The sequence below is a fragment of the Dermacentor variabilis genome, chromosome 3, assembly GCF_050947875.1.
Source record: "Dermacentor variabilis isolate Ectoservices chromosome 3, ASM5094787v1, whole genome shotgun sequence".
In the NCBI taxonomy this organism is placed as follows: domain Eukaryota; kingdom Metazoa; phylum Arthropoda; class Arachnida; order Ixodida; family Ixodidae; genus Dermacentor; species Dermacentor variabilis.
The window spans coordinates 198,332,668-198,348,435 of record NC_134570.1 but is presented as its reverse complement, the minus strand read 5'-3'; the positions used below and the strand labels follow the sequence as shown (position 1 = coordinate 198,348,435).

The 15,768-nt window shown below is 46.3% G+C and overlaps 1 protein-coding gene across 1 annotated transcript in view; it reads left to right on the top strand.

Moving 5' to 3' along the window:
- The window catches only part of AstCC (Allatostatin double C), a 286,755-nt gene that overhangs the window by 266,988 nt on the left and 3,999 nt on the right, over window positions 1-15,768 (top strand). Inside the window, exon 2 of the mRNA XM_075683484.1 lies at window positions 4,331-4,532. Within this exon, the coding sequence (XP_075539599.1) occupies window positions 4,331-4,516 (186 nt within the window). The 3' untranslated portion in view covers window positions 4,517-4,532. The remainder of the gene's footprint in view (window positions 1-4,330; window positions 4,533-15,768) is intronic.

Genomic DNA, 15,768 nt, shown 5'->3' with positions numbered 1-15,768 from the left:
GCTTAATGGGATAATTTCTGCACCATTCCCGAAACCCTTAATATCGACACTTGGACATTCCACTAACTCTTGATTTTTCTATCTGCAATTCTTTCCCGCCCACTAATAGGTTACGCCCAGCCAAGTTTTTTTTCCGTTCATTGTACATGACAAGCAAATATGGTCTTGACATTCTGAATTTACTCTTCTCCATTTGGCTTCCTGGTTGATCAGCATTCCTACTCCCCCTCCCTTTCTTTCCGATTTAGTTCTGTTGCACCTTTCCCAAACACAGTTCTTAATCATTGGCGGCTCTTCCGAGTCTCTAAGGTGCATTTCTGTAACAGCGTACACCCCTATTTGTTCTGTTTTTAGCTGCTCCTCAAGCTCTACCCACCTTTCCTTTCTTCTGCCGCCCGGCATGTTTATGTAGCCTATTGCATGGCGAGCTCTGTTTTTCGTTTTCCTCATTTTTCTCTTATTGACCACGATGCTATTCCGAGGTTCCCCTACGGGACCTTCTTCACTGCTACCTACACTGGCCTGCTGATCGCCCGCGGGCCCCGCAAAAGAAGCAACCACGCGACCAGCAAGTCGCTGGCCCACTTCTCGTCCAAGCCTGTGATGGAAGTGGATCCCGTCTCGTTGAAAATCACCACACCTTCTCACTTCCCTGCTTACTTCTGCAACCTCAAAACTTTTCTCTCTGCTCATTATCCATATACACTCATTAACAGACACAACGGCTCTTTGTACGTTACTGTAACGTACACGCATCTCCAGCACCGTGAGCACCACGATCTGCACCTTAGGGAACAGCTCGCGCAAGTCGTCTAACCCCTTCGCCAAGCGCTGGACTAGTCCTGTCCCTTTTCTGTTTAGTAAGTCATTTAGCCCACCTGCTACTACGACAAGGTTGCGTCCGTGGACATTTTCAGCGAGCTTTGCTTTTGCTTGCTCCATGACAGCACCCAATGTCCGTTCTGTAAATGTACGTACCGCCACTCTTTTGTCACCTTTCACCCTCTCCACAATTTCCTTTGAACATCTAACCAGGTTTGACTTGCCGGCGATAATCACTCTTTCACAATCTCCTACTGCCGAGGCCTCTCTCTGCTTCCCTTTCTCATCCTTTTCTGTGTGAGTTGAACTTGGCAAGGGGCATTGGCCGCTGCGTTCCTGCTTTACCTTTGTCGCCGCATCAAGGTAGGCGCAGCTCTTTCCCGCTACCCCCTCCCCACGTTTCGCGCATTCCGCGTGTTTTGTTGACACTCCCTCTCCTTTCTCGTCGGCAGACTGCGTCCCATTGCCGCGGCCATTCACGTTCACGATGGCAGCACTATTCAGCTTTTCCTCGGCTGCTTGAAGTCTTTTTTTTTTCTCCGCACAAACGAGCTCTGGCGGAGAGAGCCAGCTTGGCTAGCGACGCGGATCAGGTGGCCTCCAGCTACAACTGCAGAGACCTGGCCACAACTCGCGATGGAACAATGTGCGCCCGAAATCGTCGTGCTACATGCGTCGACAGAGCCATGCCCTGCACTCTTCTACTTGAGCACATCGTGTCCTTAGAGTGACCGCCTGCATCCTAAGGTTTGCCTATGGTTCCTGACGACTAACAGGTCTGAAGGAAAAGGTGCTACTGACTGAAGAAATTGCCTGCGCGGAAGTTTACTGGCTGTCCTACACCAAAACTCAAGCTTTTTCAACGGAAATAACGTCACTGAAAACTGGGCGCACCATCGGAACATCATCGCGGATAAAAGATCTCCACCCATTTCTTGGGGAGGAGGACGGACTTCTATGAATAAGATGACGACTACAGCACCCAGTAACTCAGCCTAGCGTCAAGAAATCCCTACTGGTTCCTGGCGCTCAGAGCCGCTCTGCACGTTTCATTGTATGCAATTATTCCCGCAGTGCTAGTGTATCCGCCATTAAAACTATAACCTTCATCTGCCAGACCTATCACCTAGAAGGAAACTCGCCAGGTTATTACTCTTTCATAAAATGTACTATACTAACCCAGAATTAAAAAACGACCTTTTTATACCACCCCTTTATATTTCATCGCGAGTCGACCACAACGTCAAGATATACAAGTACCAAGTTGCCGCACGAACCTTTTCTTCAATTCATTTCTGCCCAAGACAGCATCCGAATGGAACCGCCTCCCCGCCTCGGTCGGCAGCAATCCGGTTCACTCATCCTTTCAGAGTGCTGTATCTGGTACTCTATTGCTGTATTGTATAATAATTCACCACTCCTCTCTGTAACGCCATCAGGCATTGAGAGTATTTTAAATAAATAAAATAAATAAATCAAATTGCTATTACAGTACAAGGGCGACCACTGCCAGAGGGAACACGAGAGACCTTCGCAGCGCTCCGCGGAGCGCCACCACTGACGCCTCGTGAAGTCTTGGCGGACGACTCACCACAGCAGACGACACCTCGGGGTTTTCGCCGATCGCTTTGATTGTGCCTGCGTCGCGAGACTTCATGAGGCGCCGCAGGTGGGGAACTCTGCGGAGCCATACCGCGGGCACAATGTTTCCACTAGCAGTAGCCACGCCTGTACGTAAAAACCATCTTTTTCGTCAAAGACAAAAAGAAACTCCAAACAATTTATCTTACAAACAAATAGACCACACCAAGGCCACCTCTTTTAACGGGAAGAAACAGGTTTGTCAGATCAGTCTCGCCCCCATCGAAGCCCAAATGAGAACAGCTCACGTGCGCAGAATTCGTCTGAATGCTACTTCATCATGTGTACAATATATGCATCGCATACCAGGTCTTGGACGCAACAAACCCAGTTTCAATCAGTTGAGCACACGAACATTGAGAGTTGTCTCCATTGCCAAGTGTCTCAGTTTCCTTTTACACGTGGTGTTTGATCGGCGCAGTGATTATCGGTGCTTTTTTATTTATCTAAACATACGCCGAAGTACTGCGTCGACAAAGCTGAACAACACAAGCAAGAAAAGTGTTCTGGATTAGTAAAGAAGTTGTCATGCCGAAACCAGCGATTTAAGTTAGAACATATGTGATATGTGTGTTGCAACATCTTTTTTCACAACATCAAGAACTACGCGAATGTTCCCCATATTTGTGCAAGAAAAAGCATAAGCTAGCATTTTGACATGTGCAGACCATTGTCTAAAGCCTGTAATGATTTTGTTCTTGCAAATGGCTAAACGAAACGGCTCAAATAGGCAGAAAATAACAGCAGCGGAATGACATGTTTCTGTCCGACAGAAAACTGCGCGCCAGCACTTTTTTTTATTGAGCCGTTCACTAACAATTACAGTGGATGCCTCTTCAACTGAATTACCTTTATGACAAAAGAATAATTCCATCTCGTTTCTACTGAGAGCTGTGCGGTGCAAGATCTTTACGATGAATTAGCCTGTTTAATGAATTATTTTGGAAGCCGCAGACACTTTTTTATCAAGGCGATTGACTTTATTCTAGTTGTGCTGTGCGTGTGCCCCATTCTTGCTCCCTTAGTATGCTTCTCACGTTCAAGTATTCCAGGAGAGAAAGAAAACACGCTGGGCGATGCGAGGTCGAAAGACTTTTCCAGATCTAATTGCATCATAGCCACACGGCTACCAAACGTGTCACAGCACGGCAGCCTGCCACAGTACCTTGTCATGCAGCTGCCAACCCCTCTACGTACCGGAACTTACACAAATTCTGCGAATTTATCGAACATTGAAGGCCAGCGAGAGTCGCCAAAATGTGAACTGCACCTGTATATCTCTCAAACATTTTTCTAAGATCCATAAAGTTTTATACTATAAGAACACTAAATCGAGTCTCAGTCACCCTTGTATCCATAAATGCATCTTAACTTGAAGCCCACGAGTGACATGATTTAAGTGACGCTTGAAGTGAACGTGCCCAAGAAACTCACTGCGTTTCATTCGGCGCATTAACGACAGGCGTCATTTAGATGAAGCCCTCCATGGGCTTCAAGATGCATTTTTGCATATGACCATCAGTGTTCTGTTTTTCTGGCAAGAGAATCGCCTCAACTTTGACTTATCGAACGACTTTCTAGTTTCTGGCATTAACATTTTTGATGATGGTTTTTCATCCCAAAATAATTACGCCTACCAGTCACCGTCTTTTTTTTTACGACTAGTTTGCTTTACATGAGCTATGATCACTTTACCGTCACATTTAACTCCGAAAGGTCGCTGTCTACGGACTGCACGCACGAGGAGCGTGCATGTGGATAAAAATGCAGCTAAATGTCATTAACTACTTCTGCAAAGCTATTTCTGATTAAGGTAAGCTTGTCTCGCTCATCAGTTCCGACCACGCGTGTCGTTCGCTCTGCGCAGGCGCCGCCGCCGAGCAAGCGGTCGACGATGCTGCTCAACAAGTTGATGCAGCCGCTGCTGAAGGCCTTCAAGTCGGACGCCGAGGTGAGCTACGCGCCCCCGATGGAGCTGCGGCGACGAGGCGAAGGGAAGATGTTCTGGCGGTGCTACTTCAACGCCGTCTCCTGCTTCCGCCGCCGGAAATGAGGAGCCGCCCCCGCTGGTCGGTCTCCTGCCGCGCGTGCTGCTGCTCGCGACGGCTTTCTTTCTTTTCCTTCTTGTGGGACAGCGAAGAGTGTGCTCATTTTCCTTTTTCGGCTCGGTTTTCAAATGTCGAGCGAACAGGTTAGCCTCCTCTCGCGAGCTGTAAGAAACGTCATTCTTTATATTGAGTATGTGCCCTCTGGAGACTCGAAACTTATTGGGAATTCGGGCGCATGAGTGAAAGACTCTACAGGTAAGCGCAACGCCCACGGCGTCCTCGACTGCGTCGCGAAAGCGGCGGAATGAAAGTCCTCGCGTTCCGAGATTGCGGGGCCTCGTGGCATGTTTTCAATGGTGCTAAAAATGCTTCCCACTCCGCCAACTCACTCTATCGACGACAGTGTATCTGTGAAGAGAGAACCAGAGAATGTGTTTGTGAATGCGAAGGGTAAGGGAGAGAATGCAGCACCGAACAGTAAGAGACAGGACTATTGGTGTGCCGCAGAAATGAGCGCATCGGAACCTTCAGGTTGACTTCTCTACAGTTCTTCAATTGATTTCATACTTTCTGCCAGTTCCAGCACAGTGCAGGATGTAAAAGTGTTACGTAGGGTAAAGTGAAGTGATCATGAGTTAGTGAGGTCTAGGATTCCCCTGAATTTCAAGAGAGAAAGTGGAAAATTGGTCAAGAAGCAGCAGGCCAACCTAGATGTAGTAGGGGTACGAGCAGACAAATTCAGACTGGTACTTGCAAACAAATATAGAGCCCTGAAACAGAGAGGCGAAGATGGCATAGAGGTACTGAATGAAACCGTAACTAGGCTAGCTTCAGAAACAGCAATTGAAGTGGTAGGCAACGCACCAAGGCAAACAGTAGGCGAACTCCTCCAAGTAACAAAGGAGCTAATAAACAAACGGAAAAAAATCAGTGCCCAACTCAAGAGATAAGATAGAGTTCGCGGAACTGTCAAAACTGATCAGCACGCTGAAACTAAGAAATATTCGAAATTATAACTTGAGAAAGATTGAAGAAGCCGTAAAAAATGGACGCAGCTTGAAATCAGTGAGAAGTAAATTTGGCATAGGACCAACCAAGATGTATGCACTGAAAGACAAGCAGAGTAATATCAGCAATCTCTAAGGTATAGTAAAAGCAGCGGAAGAATTCGATACTGATCTGTATAGTACCCAGCGGTGCCAAGATACCTCCATTCGAAGCAGTAATGAACAGTTTTGCAGAGACTCCTCTTATAATTAGCGACGTGGTCTGAGGGGCCTTGCAAAACATGAAACGGGGGAAAGCGGCAGGAGAAGATGGAAAACAGTCGACTTAAATAAAGGGGGAGGCGACATAATGATTGAAAAACTGGCGGCTCTTTATACGAAGTGTCTATCGACTTCAAAGGCCCCAGAAAACTGCAAGAACGCAGCTGGAAGGTACTAAATTCAAGTTGCACACAAATCATGAGGCACTCACCCACCTTTTAAAAATGGCGGAGCCATATGGAAAAGTCGCACGGTGGGTCAGCGATCTTCAGCAGTTTGATTTTGAAATGAATCACTATCCAGATGCCCCTGTGAAATATGCGGATGCAATGTGCAGATTCAGCTTCATATTTGTTTATGCACAACACGAAGCAATAGTTGCCGCCAAATATTGGAAAGCAACTTAACCTGTACAACAGGCACAGAAAGGTAAAATTGCATTGCCTCTAACAAAGGTCCCAAAAATTGTGGACCTTTACCACAATTTAAGTGATCATGATGGTTTTTGGCGAACCTAAATGAAACCGACGAAAAGGTTCACATGGTTCTGCATAAAAGAGGACACGAAAAGATACGTGCAGTCATGCCACAAATGCCAGGTGAATAAAGTATCGTTTATACAACCAACTCAACAGATGGTATTACCGAAACGCTCGAGCGCACCATATGAAATTATTCACATGGACTTCGCTGAACTCCAAAAGATATCTGAAGGCGTGAAGAAAACGCAAGCATTCCTGTTGTGTGTAGATGAGTGCACGAGAATGGCGGCAGCAAAACTGGGGAAGGAGGACGCCAACAGTGTGATTTCCTTTTTAAACCGAAAGATGTTTGACAACGTGAAAGAATTAGTGTCAGACAATGGGCCTGCCTTTCGACGCCATCAACTTAAGGAATGGGCCGAGCGAAGTGGAGTTACTACGCCCACGCTTACAGCACAATATCACTCAGCGGTTAATGGGATAGTTAAGCGAGCTATTGGTGACATCAAACAGCACACAAATATGCATCCAAACTTCTCAGGTGGGTGGAAGTGCTGCCGTAAAGCGGCAGTAGTTCATCATAACCGCTTCTATACAACATCTCTGGGATGCACGCCGCTTTTTGCAGCTACAGGGAACTCAACCTATTCTTTATTTATTTATTTATACATTTATACAAGTACCTGCAGCGCCACAAGGGCATTATTGAAGGGGGGGACAAATTGAAGAAAAGTGAACATGTGACAAAAACTTGATACAGCAGAGCACAGGTGGTAAAAGTAACAAAATACGTAACATAGATGAGTCATCTCGACGGCAAAACGGTCTTGTGAAATGCGGTGCAAATTTGCAAGACAGAAATGGAAAGGGTACACTATCGCATGAAGTGCAATGCCAGCCAAATGATATAAAGAAAACGGGATAATATACTACGACAGACTGCGTGACAATAAAGACAAACTCTGAACACGTTTTACATTCACCAATGCTCCTGGGAAGCCTATTCCAGTGTGCGGAAACATGCGGGAAAAATGAATTACGGTAGACATCAGTACGACAGCGCATTTCAAGGACTTTCAGCTCGTGATCACATCGTTTAGAGATGAAGTGGGGAGGGAAAATGTACAAGTTATTGTTTATTCCTGTGAGATCAAAGTAGATTCGGAAAAAAAGTTCTAATTTTGCAGTTAATCGGCGGTGTGCTAGTGTTTTCCAACCAAGGTCCTCTTTAAGCAATGTAATACTGCTACGGAAATTATAATTACCAGAAACAAATCTTGCAGCGCGGTTTTGGACGCGTTCGAGCTTTTCTATAAGTTTAGAGCTTTGAGGGTCCCATACCTGGCAAGCGTATTCGAGTACCGGACGAACATTTGTTATGTAAAGCTGTTCTTTTACTTTCTGGGGGGCGTTATAAAAATTAAGTCTCACAAGGTTTAGTATACGAGATGATTTTAAGGTTAAGTATTCAATATGTCTGTTCCATGTTAAATTTTCTGAAAAATAGACCCCTGAGGTATTTGTAGTGTTCGACCTTTTCAAGAAGTAGTCCGTCCAATTTATACACTGATCTCACAGGAAAGCGTTTACGGGTGAATGACACAAGTTGGCATTTAGCATTGTTCAAAGACATGCCCCACTTAATGCACCAAGCATGAATTTTGTTTAGATCATTCTGCAAACTACTAACATCACAAACATTTTCTACATTCTTGTATATGGCACAATCATCAGCATATAACCTCACTTTGCATTCTAGATTGTGCACAATGTCATTTATAAAGACTAAAAATAACAAAGGCCCCAAAACAGACCCTTGGGGCACGCCAGAGGTTACGGTGACAGGTGTTGATTTAGTGCCGTTTATTAAAACATGCTGTGTTCGTGTATACCGAGACAAGATAATTAATGTAAAAGCAATGCATGAGAAACGGTGTCGAAAGCTTTCCGGAAATCTAAAAATATACAGTCTACCTGAAATCCAAGGTCAAAAGAGTAAAAGAGATCGTGAGCGAACTCTACCAGTTGAGTCGTACATGACAAGCCGGGCCTAAATCCATGTTGAAAGTCCGAAAAAAATTTATTGCTTTGAAAGTGTTTCATCACAGCACTGTATATGATGTGTTCTATTGTTTTGCAACATACACATGTTAGAGAAATAGGCCTGTAGTTTTCTAGTACATTTTTGGGACCGTTTTTATGTATGAGAACGACGTGGGCTACCTTCCACTCTGCAGGTAATGAAATGGTATTTAATGATTTATTAAACAGAGCGACTAAAAAATGCGCAATTTCTTGAGAGCAGGATTTCAATACCTGCGACGGAATACCATCGGGACCGCCAGCTGATTTGTTGTTCAGATTGGAAATAAGTTTCAGAACACCGTTATATGTGACAGTGACCATAGGCATATTCTCATAGACTATTTCTTGTATTTCAGGCGGTTCACCAGTGTATGTCTCAGAAAAAACACTTTTAAAATAGGAATTCAGACAGCAAGCCTTCTCATCATCATCAAGCACTGTTTTCTCGCCAACTGATAAAATGGGGACAGTTGTCTCCACTTTACCATTTATTTTCACAAATTTCCAAAATTCTTTAGGATTATCCCTTAACTTTGCGTCAAGCAATGAAATATAACTTTGTTTATTCACCTTTATTTCTTGCTTAATATTGTAGTTCACATGACGCATTTCATGGAAAACAGATTGATTGCGAGTCTTCAAATACGAAGCATACAGGCGGCGTTTTTTGTTAATTAGCGAGCGAATTTTCTTATCTACCCACGGTTTATCTTTCCGGCGTCTAGTTGTCAAAAGTTTGGAAGGTATGTATTGTTCAATTAAAGCCTTTAATTTATCTCTAAAAAGAATCCAAGCTTCATCTATGTCCACTGTCTGGCTGACCTCATAAAAAATAGGGAAGAAATTTGAAAGCTCTCGTGATAAAGAGACGTAATCCCCTCGGTCGTAGAAAAAAACCTTTCTAGGATATTTATGGGTTGGTCTAACTGAAGCGGCACTAGACGTGGCAACAACGCAATCGTGATCACTGATACCAGGGATGACAGCTACATTTTGGATCAGCGACTCAGAGCTAGCAAAAAACAAATCTAAAGTGCTGGCAGAAAAATGGTCTCTTCGCGTGCATTCGGAGACGAATTGGGTTAGGTCATTAGTTATAATGAACTCTGAAAAGGCAAGACATAGGGCAGTCGAGTCTGAGAAAACAGGTTTGCCATCTTCCCAGTCAACAGCAGGCATGTTAAAGTCGCCCCCAAGTATATACTCAGTATTTACGGTAGTTAGAAAGTTTGATAGCTCGGTAAATGATTCCGGATTACAAGAACTAGGAGACCGGTAAAAAGACCCGACAGCAAGGTAATTGCCATTGCTCATTCTAACCCTGCACCATATGGATTCAGAGTGATTGAAAGAAGTAGGGAGTTCAGTACTGTGAAGGCACTCATTAATGAGAAGAAAAACGCCGCCACCATGTGTGTTTCTGTCACACCGGTAAACATCATAACCACACGGAAATACCTCGTTATTGGCGATGGATTCATGAAGCCAGGATTCAGTGCCGATCACTATGTGTGGTTGAACAGCGGAAAGTAAAGCTGCAAACTCATCGGCCTTATTTTTCAAGCTTCGGCAGTTAACTAACAGAAGATTAAGGGTAAGATAACAAGAAGTGTTATGTTCCGCGCCAGTACGCAAGGTTTTAGGTTCTGCACGATGCTTGACCTTTAGCTACACCCGCCGTGGTTGCTCAGTGGCTATGGTGTTGGGCTGCTGAGCACAAGGTCGCGGGATCGAATCCCGGCCACGGCGGCCGCATTTCGATGGGGGCGAAATGCGAAAACACCCGTGTGCTTAGATTTAGGTGCACGTTAAAGAACCCCAGGTGGTCAAAATTTCCGGAGTCCTCCACTACGGCGTGCCTCATAATCAGAAAGTGGTTTTGGCACGTAAAACCCCAAATATTATTACCTTTAGCTATCTTATTTCGGTTACCACCTTTTTTCCGCCATCATAGCCAAAGATTTTGTTGCCCATGTGCAGTTTATCGAAACGTAGTTTAAATGAGAGGTTTGTGGCTAAAGCATATTCAACCAGTTTTGATCGTGCATATCTGATAGCAGGACTGAAATCCTCTCGAATTGCGTATTCCTTATCTTTCAGCCTGGATCCGCACGACAAAAGTTGTTCCTTAACTTTAAATCTACAGAAATTAACAACAATTGGCCGGTTCTTTCCCTCGCGAAACTTTCCCAGCCTATGAGCACGTTCAATATCTTCCGTTGTAATAGTCTGTTCGAGCTCAGCTTGAAAAAACGCGATGGCTTTTTTCTCAGAGTCTCTCCAACTTTCATTTTCGCAATCACATAGGCCAAAAACTATCAAGTTATTTCTGCGCGACCTGTTTGTATCCTCAAGGGACGTTTTAATTTCGACCATTTTTCGCAGATTTTCTGAGGACTCTTCTTTGGCTGAAAGTAGGTCACTTTGAAGAACAGCGACTGTGTTCTGTAGTTCTTGTAGCGAAAGAGCGAGAGCAGACTGTTCCTTCTTGACAACTTCTAGCTCGGTGAAAAAACGAGTTTGCCCTTGCTCAAGCCGGCGGACAATAGCATAAATGCCCTCAATACTAGCACTTCCCTCAGCACCACTAGCATCTGTACCAGGGCCAGGGTTTAGTTCGACATCCCCGGAGAGAAGTAAATGTAATCCAGAGAAAGCACGGTAGGCAAAAGCACGTAAACTGATACATTTTCTCACGTACTCCAATAGGCTGTCGGGGCACGACACCGCAATTACACATCGGTCAGAACACCGGTAACAAGATGCAGGGGTTCGGTAACTAACCTGTGCAAAAAGACGAGGTAAGCTCATGCCGACAGCGATGTCGCGCCCCGGCAGTAGTCCGTCGAAGTGCAGCTTAAGTAGTGCCTCCGCCCCTCTTGTATCAGTTGACATATGCGGTTGCCAGGCCAGATGAGTGAATGTATCCAAAGTGGGCGGCTGCTCGTTGAAATCCGGGAAAGGCGATGATTGTGCGGCGAAGCACGCGTCCGTTTGCCACGTAGAAACTGAAGGCGGTGGCAGGTTCCAAGCCACATCGAAGAAACCACCGCCGGGCCACGGAATCAGTAGGGCTCCGAAAAGCACCTGTGCAAAAAGACGAGGTAAGCTCATGCCGACAGCGATGTCGCGCCCCGGCAGTAGTCCGTCGAAGTGCAGCTTAAGTAGTGCCTCCGCCCCTCTTGCATCAGTTGACATATGCGGTTGCCAGGCCAGATGAGTGAATGTATCCAAAGTGGGCGGCTGCTCGTTGATATCCGGGAAAGGCGATGATTGTGCGGCGAAGCACGCGTCCGTTTGCCACGTAGAAACTGAAGGCGGTGGCAGGTTCCAAGCCACATCGAAGAAACCACCGCCGGGCCACGGAATCAGTAGGGCTCCGAAAAGCACCTGTGCAAAAAGACGAGGTAAGCTCATGCCGACAGCGATGTCGCGCCCCGGCAGTAGTCCGTCGAAGTGCAGCTTAAGTAGTGCCTCCGCCCCTCTTGCATCAGTTGACATATGCGGTTGCCAGGCCAGATGAGTGAATGTATCCAAAGTGGGCGGCTGCTCGTTGATATCCGGGAAAGGCGATGATTGTGCGGCGAAGCACGCGTCCGTTTGCCACGTAGAAACTGAAGGCGGTGGCAGGTTCCAAGCCACATCGAAGAAACCACCGCCGGGCCACGGAATCAGTAGGGCTCCGAAAAGCACCTGTGCAAAAAGACGAGGTAAGCTCATGCCGACAGCGATGTCGCGCCCCGGCAGTAGTCCGTCGAAGTGCAGCTTAAGTAGTGCCTCCGCCCCTCTTGTATCAGTTGACATATGCGGTTGCCAGGCCAGATGAGTGAATGTATCCAAAGTGGGCGGCTGCTCGTTGATATCCGGGAAAGGCGATGATTGTGCGGCGAAGCACGCGTGCGTTTGCCACGTAGAAACTGAAGGCGGTGGCAGGTTCCAAGCCACATCGAAGAAACCACCGCCGGGCCACGGAATCAGTAGGGCTCCGAAAAGCACCTGTGCAAAAAGACGAGGTAAGCTCATGCCGACAGCGATGTCGCGCCCCGGCAGTAGTCCGTCGAAGTGCAGCTTAAGTAGTGCCTCCGCCCCTCTTGCATCAGTTGACATATGCGGTTGCCAGGCCAGATGAGTGAATGTATCCAAAGTGGGCGGCTGCTCGTTGATATCCGGGAAAGGCGATGATTGTGCGGCGAAGCACGCGTGCGTTTGCCACGTAGAAACTGAAGGCGGTGGCAGGTTCCAAGCCACATCGAAGAAACCACCGCCGGGCCACGGAATCAGTAGGGCTCCGAAAAGCACCTGTGCAAAAAGACGAGGTAAGCTCATGCCGACAGCGATGTCGCGCCCCCAGCCGACACGTCTCTAGGAGTTGAAGGATTGCCGCAATTGACAGAAGACAGGAGAAACGAAGAGGGGCGAAGTACCATGAAATTATGACAAGGACCTTATGTAAAAAACAAAAACAGAGCGATACCAATAATAGAGGTTGGATACTTGGTGCTTGTGAGAAAAAGGCTGTTGAACTCAGGCTGAAATCACAGAGGGTCATTCTCTGTTGTCGAAACAGCAAGCCAACAGGACACCTTAAATACCGTCTGGTTTGTAGGCCCCAATGGCACCGCTGAACCAGCCTCTATGGCAAACGTCTTTAAATACCATCCCAGGAGGGATGGAAAGAAGGGCAAAGGAAGGGAGTGAAGCGAGCTCAGGCAGTTGAAGAAAAAGACAAGACAGAATTCGCAGTAAGGGTGCTGAGGGGAAGCAGAGAATAAAGAAATTAGAAATGATGACACGAAGAGTACTCTATTTACTATGTGCGGGCTTGTTACAATCATAAATAAGGAGCTCGCGCAGCCTGTAGTTGAGATGGCCGGGTTTGAATAATGTAACGGTCACGTAACAATGCTTTACCTTTTCGCGCGGCGTCAGTGTTACGAGTGGTGCTCCGCCTACATTATTACGACAGCCGGCCTGTTGTGAGAAATATATAGAAGTGAAGAGAAACGAAATACTCGCAATAAACCGGCCAAGGTGCGCGGCAGGCGCATTCGACTGGCATCTGAGCTGCCCTAAGCTCGAGCGTGTGGAGTATCGTTGTTTAAACCAATTAATGTATAGCCCGTTGTTTTCTCGATCTCACTGCACGTTTTGAATAATAAATATCGATGCGTTAAAACGTAAACTCCAAACCACATTTGACGTGTTATATTGTGGCGTGAAGTTAGCATTCATCGCTGAATTAATTATATGTGGCTTTTATTAAGCTGTTTTTAAGTCATTTTTAAACTTCACCCATTGAAAACGTTACTTGGAAGAACATTTTAACTAACGCACTGGGCCTCCACTTTCCGAAAAACAGAGGCTAGTGTTCACAAGGCTAATGTGGGCTTGAATACAAACACCGCCATGAACGTATCCCGCAACACCGGACGCTCATACATAGGCATGGCTCTCAATTAGTAGCGTGTTTCAGATAGTGGCTGCGACGCCGGAGGAATGCTCTCTTACTAACAATAAGTATGGAGTATGGCAAGATTTAACAGGCCCATTAGATACACCTAAATGCTACTGATATTCGAGCGCACCAGCTCAGGTCGATGTCACTGCATTTCCTGTATATAAAGTACCTCTCTCTCTCTCGTTCCCTCTCCACAACTACGTACGAAAATGCGCACAGCCGAAAAGCCAATGAGCAATCATAGGAACGAAAACCTGCAACTTTAAAAACACTTCCTTAGAGAAACGTTTTCTTGTTACGGAACATAAACGCACTCTTGCACCGAAGGTTTGTGAAACTTGATTTCTCTGACTGTAATTTCCTATCACGGCCGCTCGATGCAAAGCAAGGTGCGGCCAGCTACGTCGCGCCGCGGACAATACGCGAACGCGCCTCGGCCGAGTTTACAGTTGCGACCGCTTTTCTTGGTGAGGGCGCCACTGCTCGGGGATGCTTTCGCGACTTCGCGCCAGGGCTAAGCGGGCGTTGGTTCTCGCGTCAGAACGTGTTTGCCTCGTGCGATATGCATTAATCTCGTGCTATTTTCGCGTGCGTGTGTGTGAGCAAGTCAGTTCGCGTCAGAACGTGTTTGCCTCGTGCGATATGCATTAATCTCGTGCTTTTTCGCGTGCGTGTGTGTGAGCAAGGTTGCCTGTGCTTGCTGTGCTTTGTTAAGGGTCTTCGGTGTGCGTGTGTGCCGTAGCCAGCCTCATTCATGTGGCGCGATGCCACGCAACCGTTGTGTGCCACTCTGCGACACAAATGCCAAAAAGGACCCGACTGTGAAATACGAGTTCCCCTGCGACTTCGTGCGTCGAGAAACTTGGCTAAAAATATCTCTCGACAAGGAGTGTCGGGAAAAGGAAGCAAGTGGGAAACGAGCGATAGGTCTCTGGTATGTTCCCTGCACTTTACAGAAGGTGACTATAAAATTTAGAACACGAAACTTAGGTTCCTGCTTCCGAATGCGGTACCGACCGTGTTTTGCAAATATCTACAGTACCTGCAAAAAGAGAATGTGCAGCCCACAAACGCCATCGAAGAAACTTTACTGATCACACAGTAGTTGAGGCAAGCGATAATTGCGGCAGCTCAGGAGAAAGCCCCAACATCGAAAGTGCCTTGCAGTTTCTCAGCGACGAGGTGGAAGCTCTAGTTCCAGAGACTGCCTTGAATCATGCTCTGCACGTAGTTTTTCTGAAGGCCAGGCCTGCCAAACTACATTCGATATTGTGGACGTCCTAGAACAGTCAAAGAAAGCAGTCAAGAGATTGAAAAAAAAAAGTTGCCCGTCAAGGAGAAGAGAGGAAAAAATTGCAGTCCGAACGTAAAGAAATGAAAAACCGCCTCTTAGTTTATGAAAACAACAACGAAATTCAGTCCTTTGTTCAGGTATTACAAAGAGCGGAATAAGGAGACAAAGCTACTGTTTTTATCAGCAACCAAGTGGCCACTTCCGGAGAAAAAACCTGCCTACAATGAAGGAATCCTGCGGGAATGTGTTTTATGGAAAGCGTGCTCAAATAAAGGGTATGAGCATGTTCGAAGCAGAAGCCTTTTGAAACTTCTTTAAAAGGGGCGCACTCCTTAGACAACCTCTAGCATCACTCAATATGCTTCGTTTTCACGAGAAACAATCTACTGATGATTATTTGCCATGATAAGCGTTTTTATTTCATCTAAGTAGTTTGCATTACTTGTGCACTCTGTACAAGTTCTCCCTATGTAAAGTTTCTACTTTGCGTACGTGTTCACGAAAAGTGAATAAAAGTACTGATAGATTGCTTCAAGCAGAGCCTCTCGATGGAAGTGCATCACCCGGTCGTGTATATTACGGGCAATCGTCACGGATAGCGTTCAGGCGTGTTCTAGAACAGATTTCCACCCCTGTGACAATCTGTTGGCGTTTGTGTCGTAATCATCAC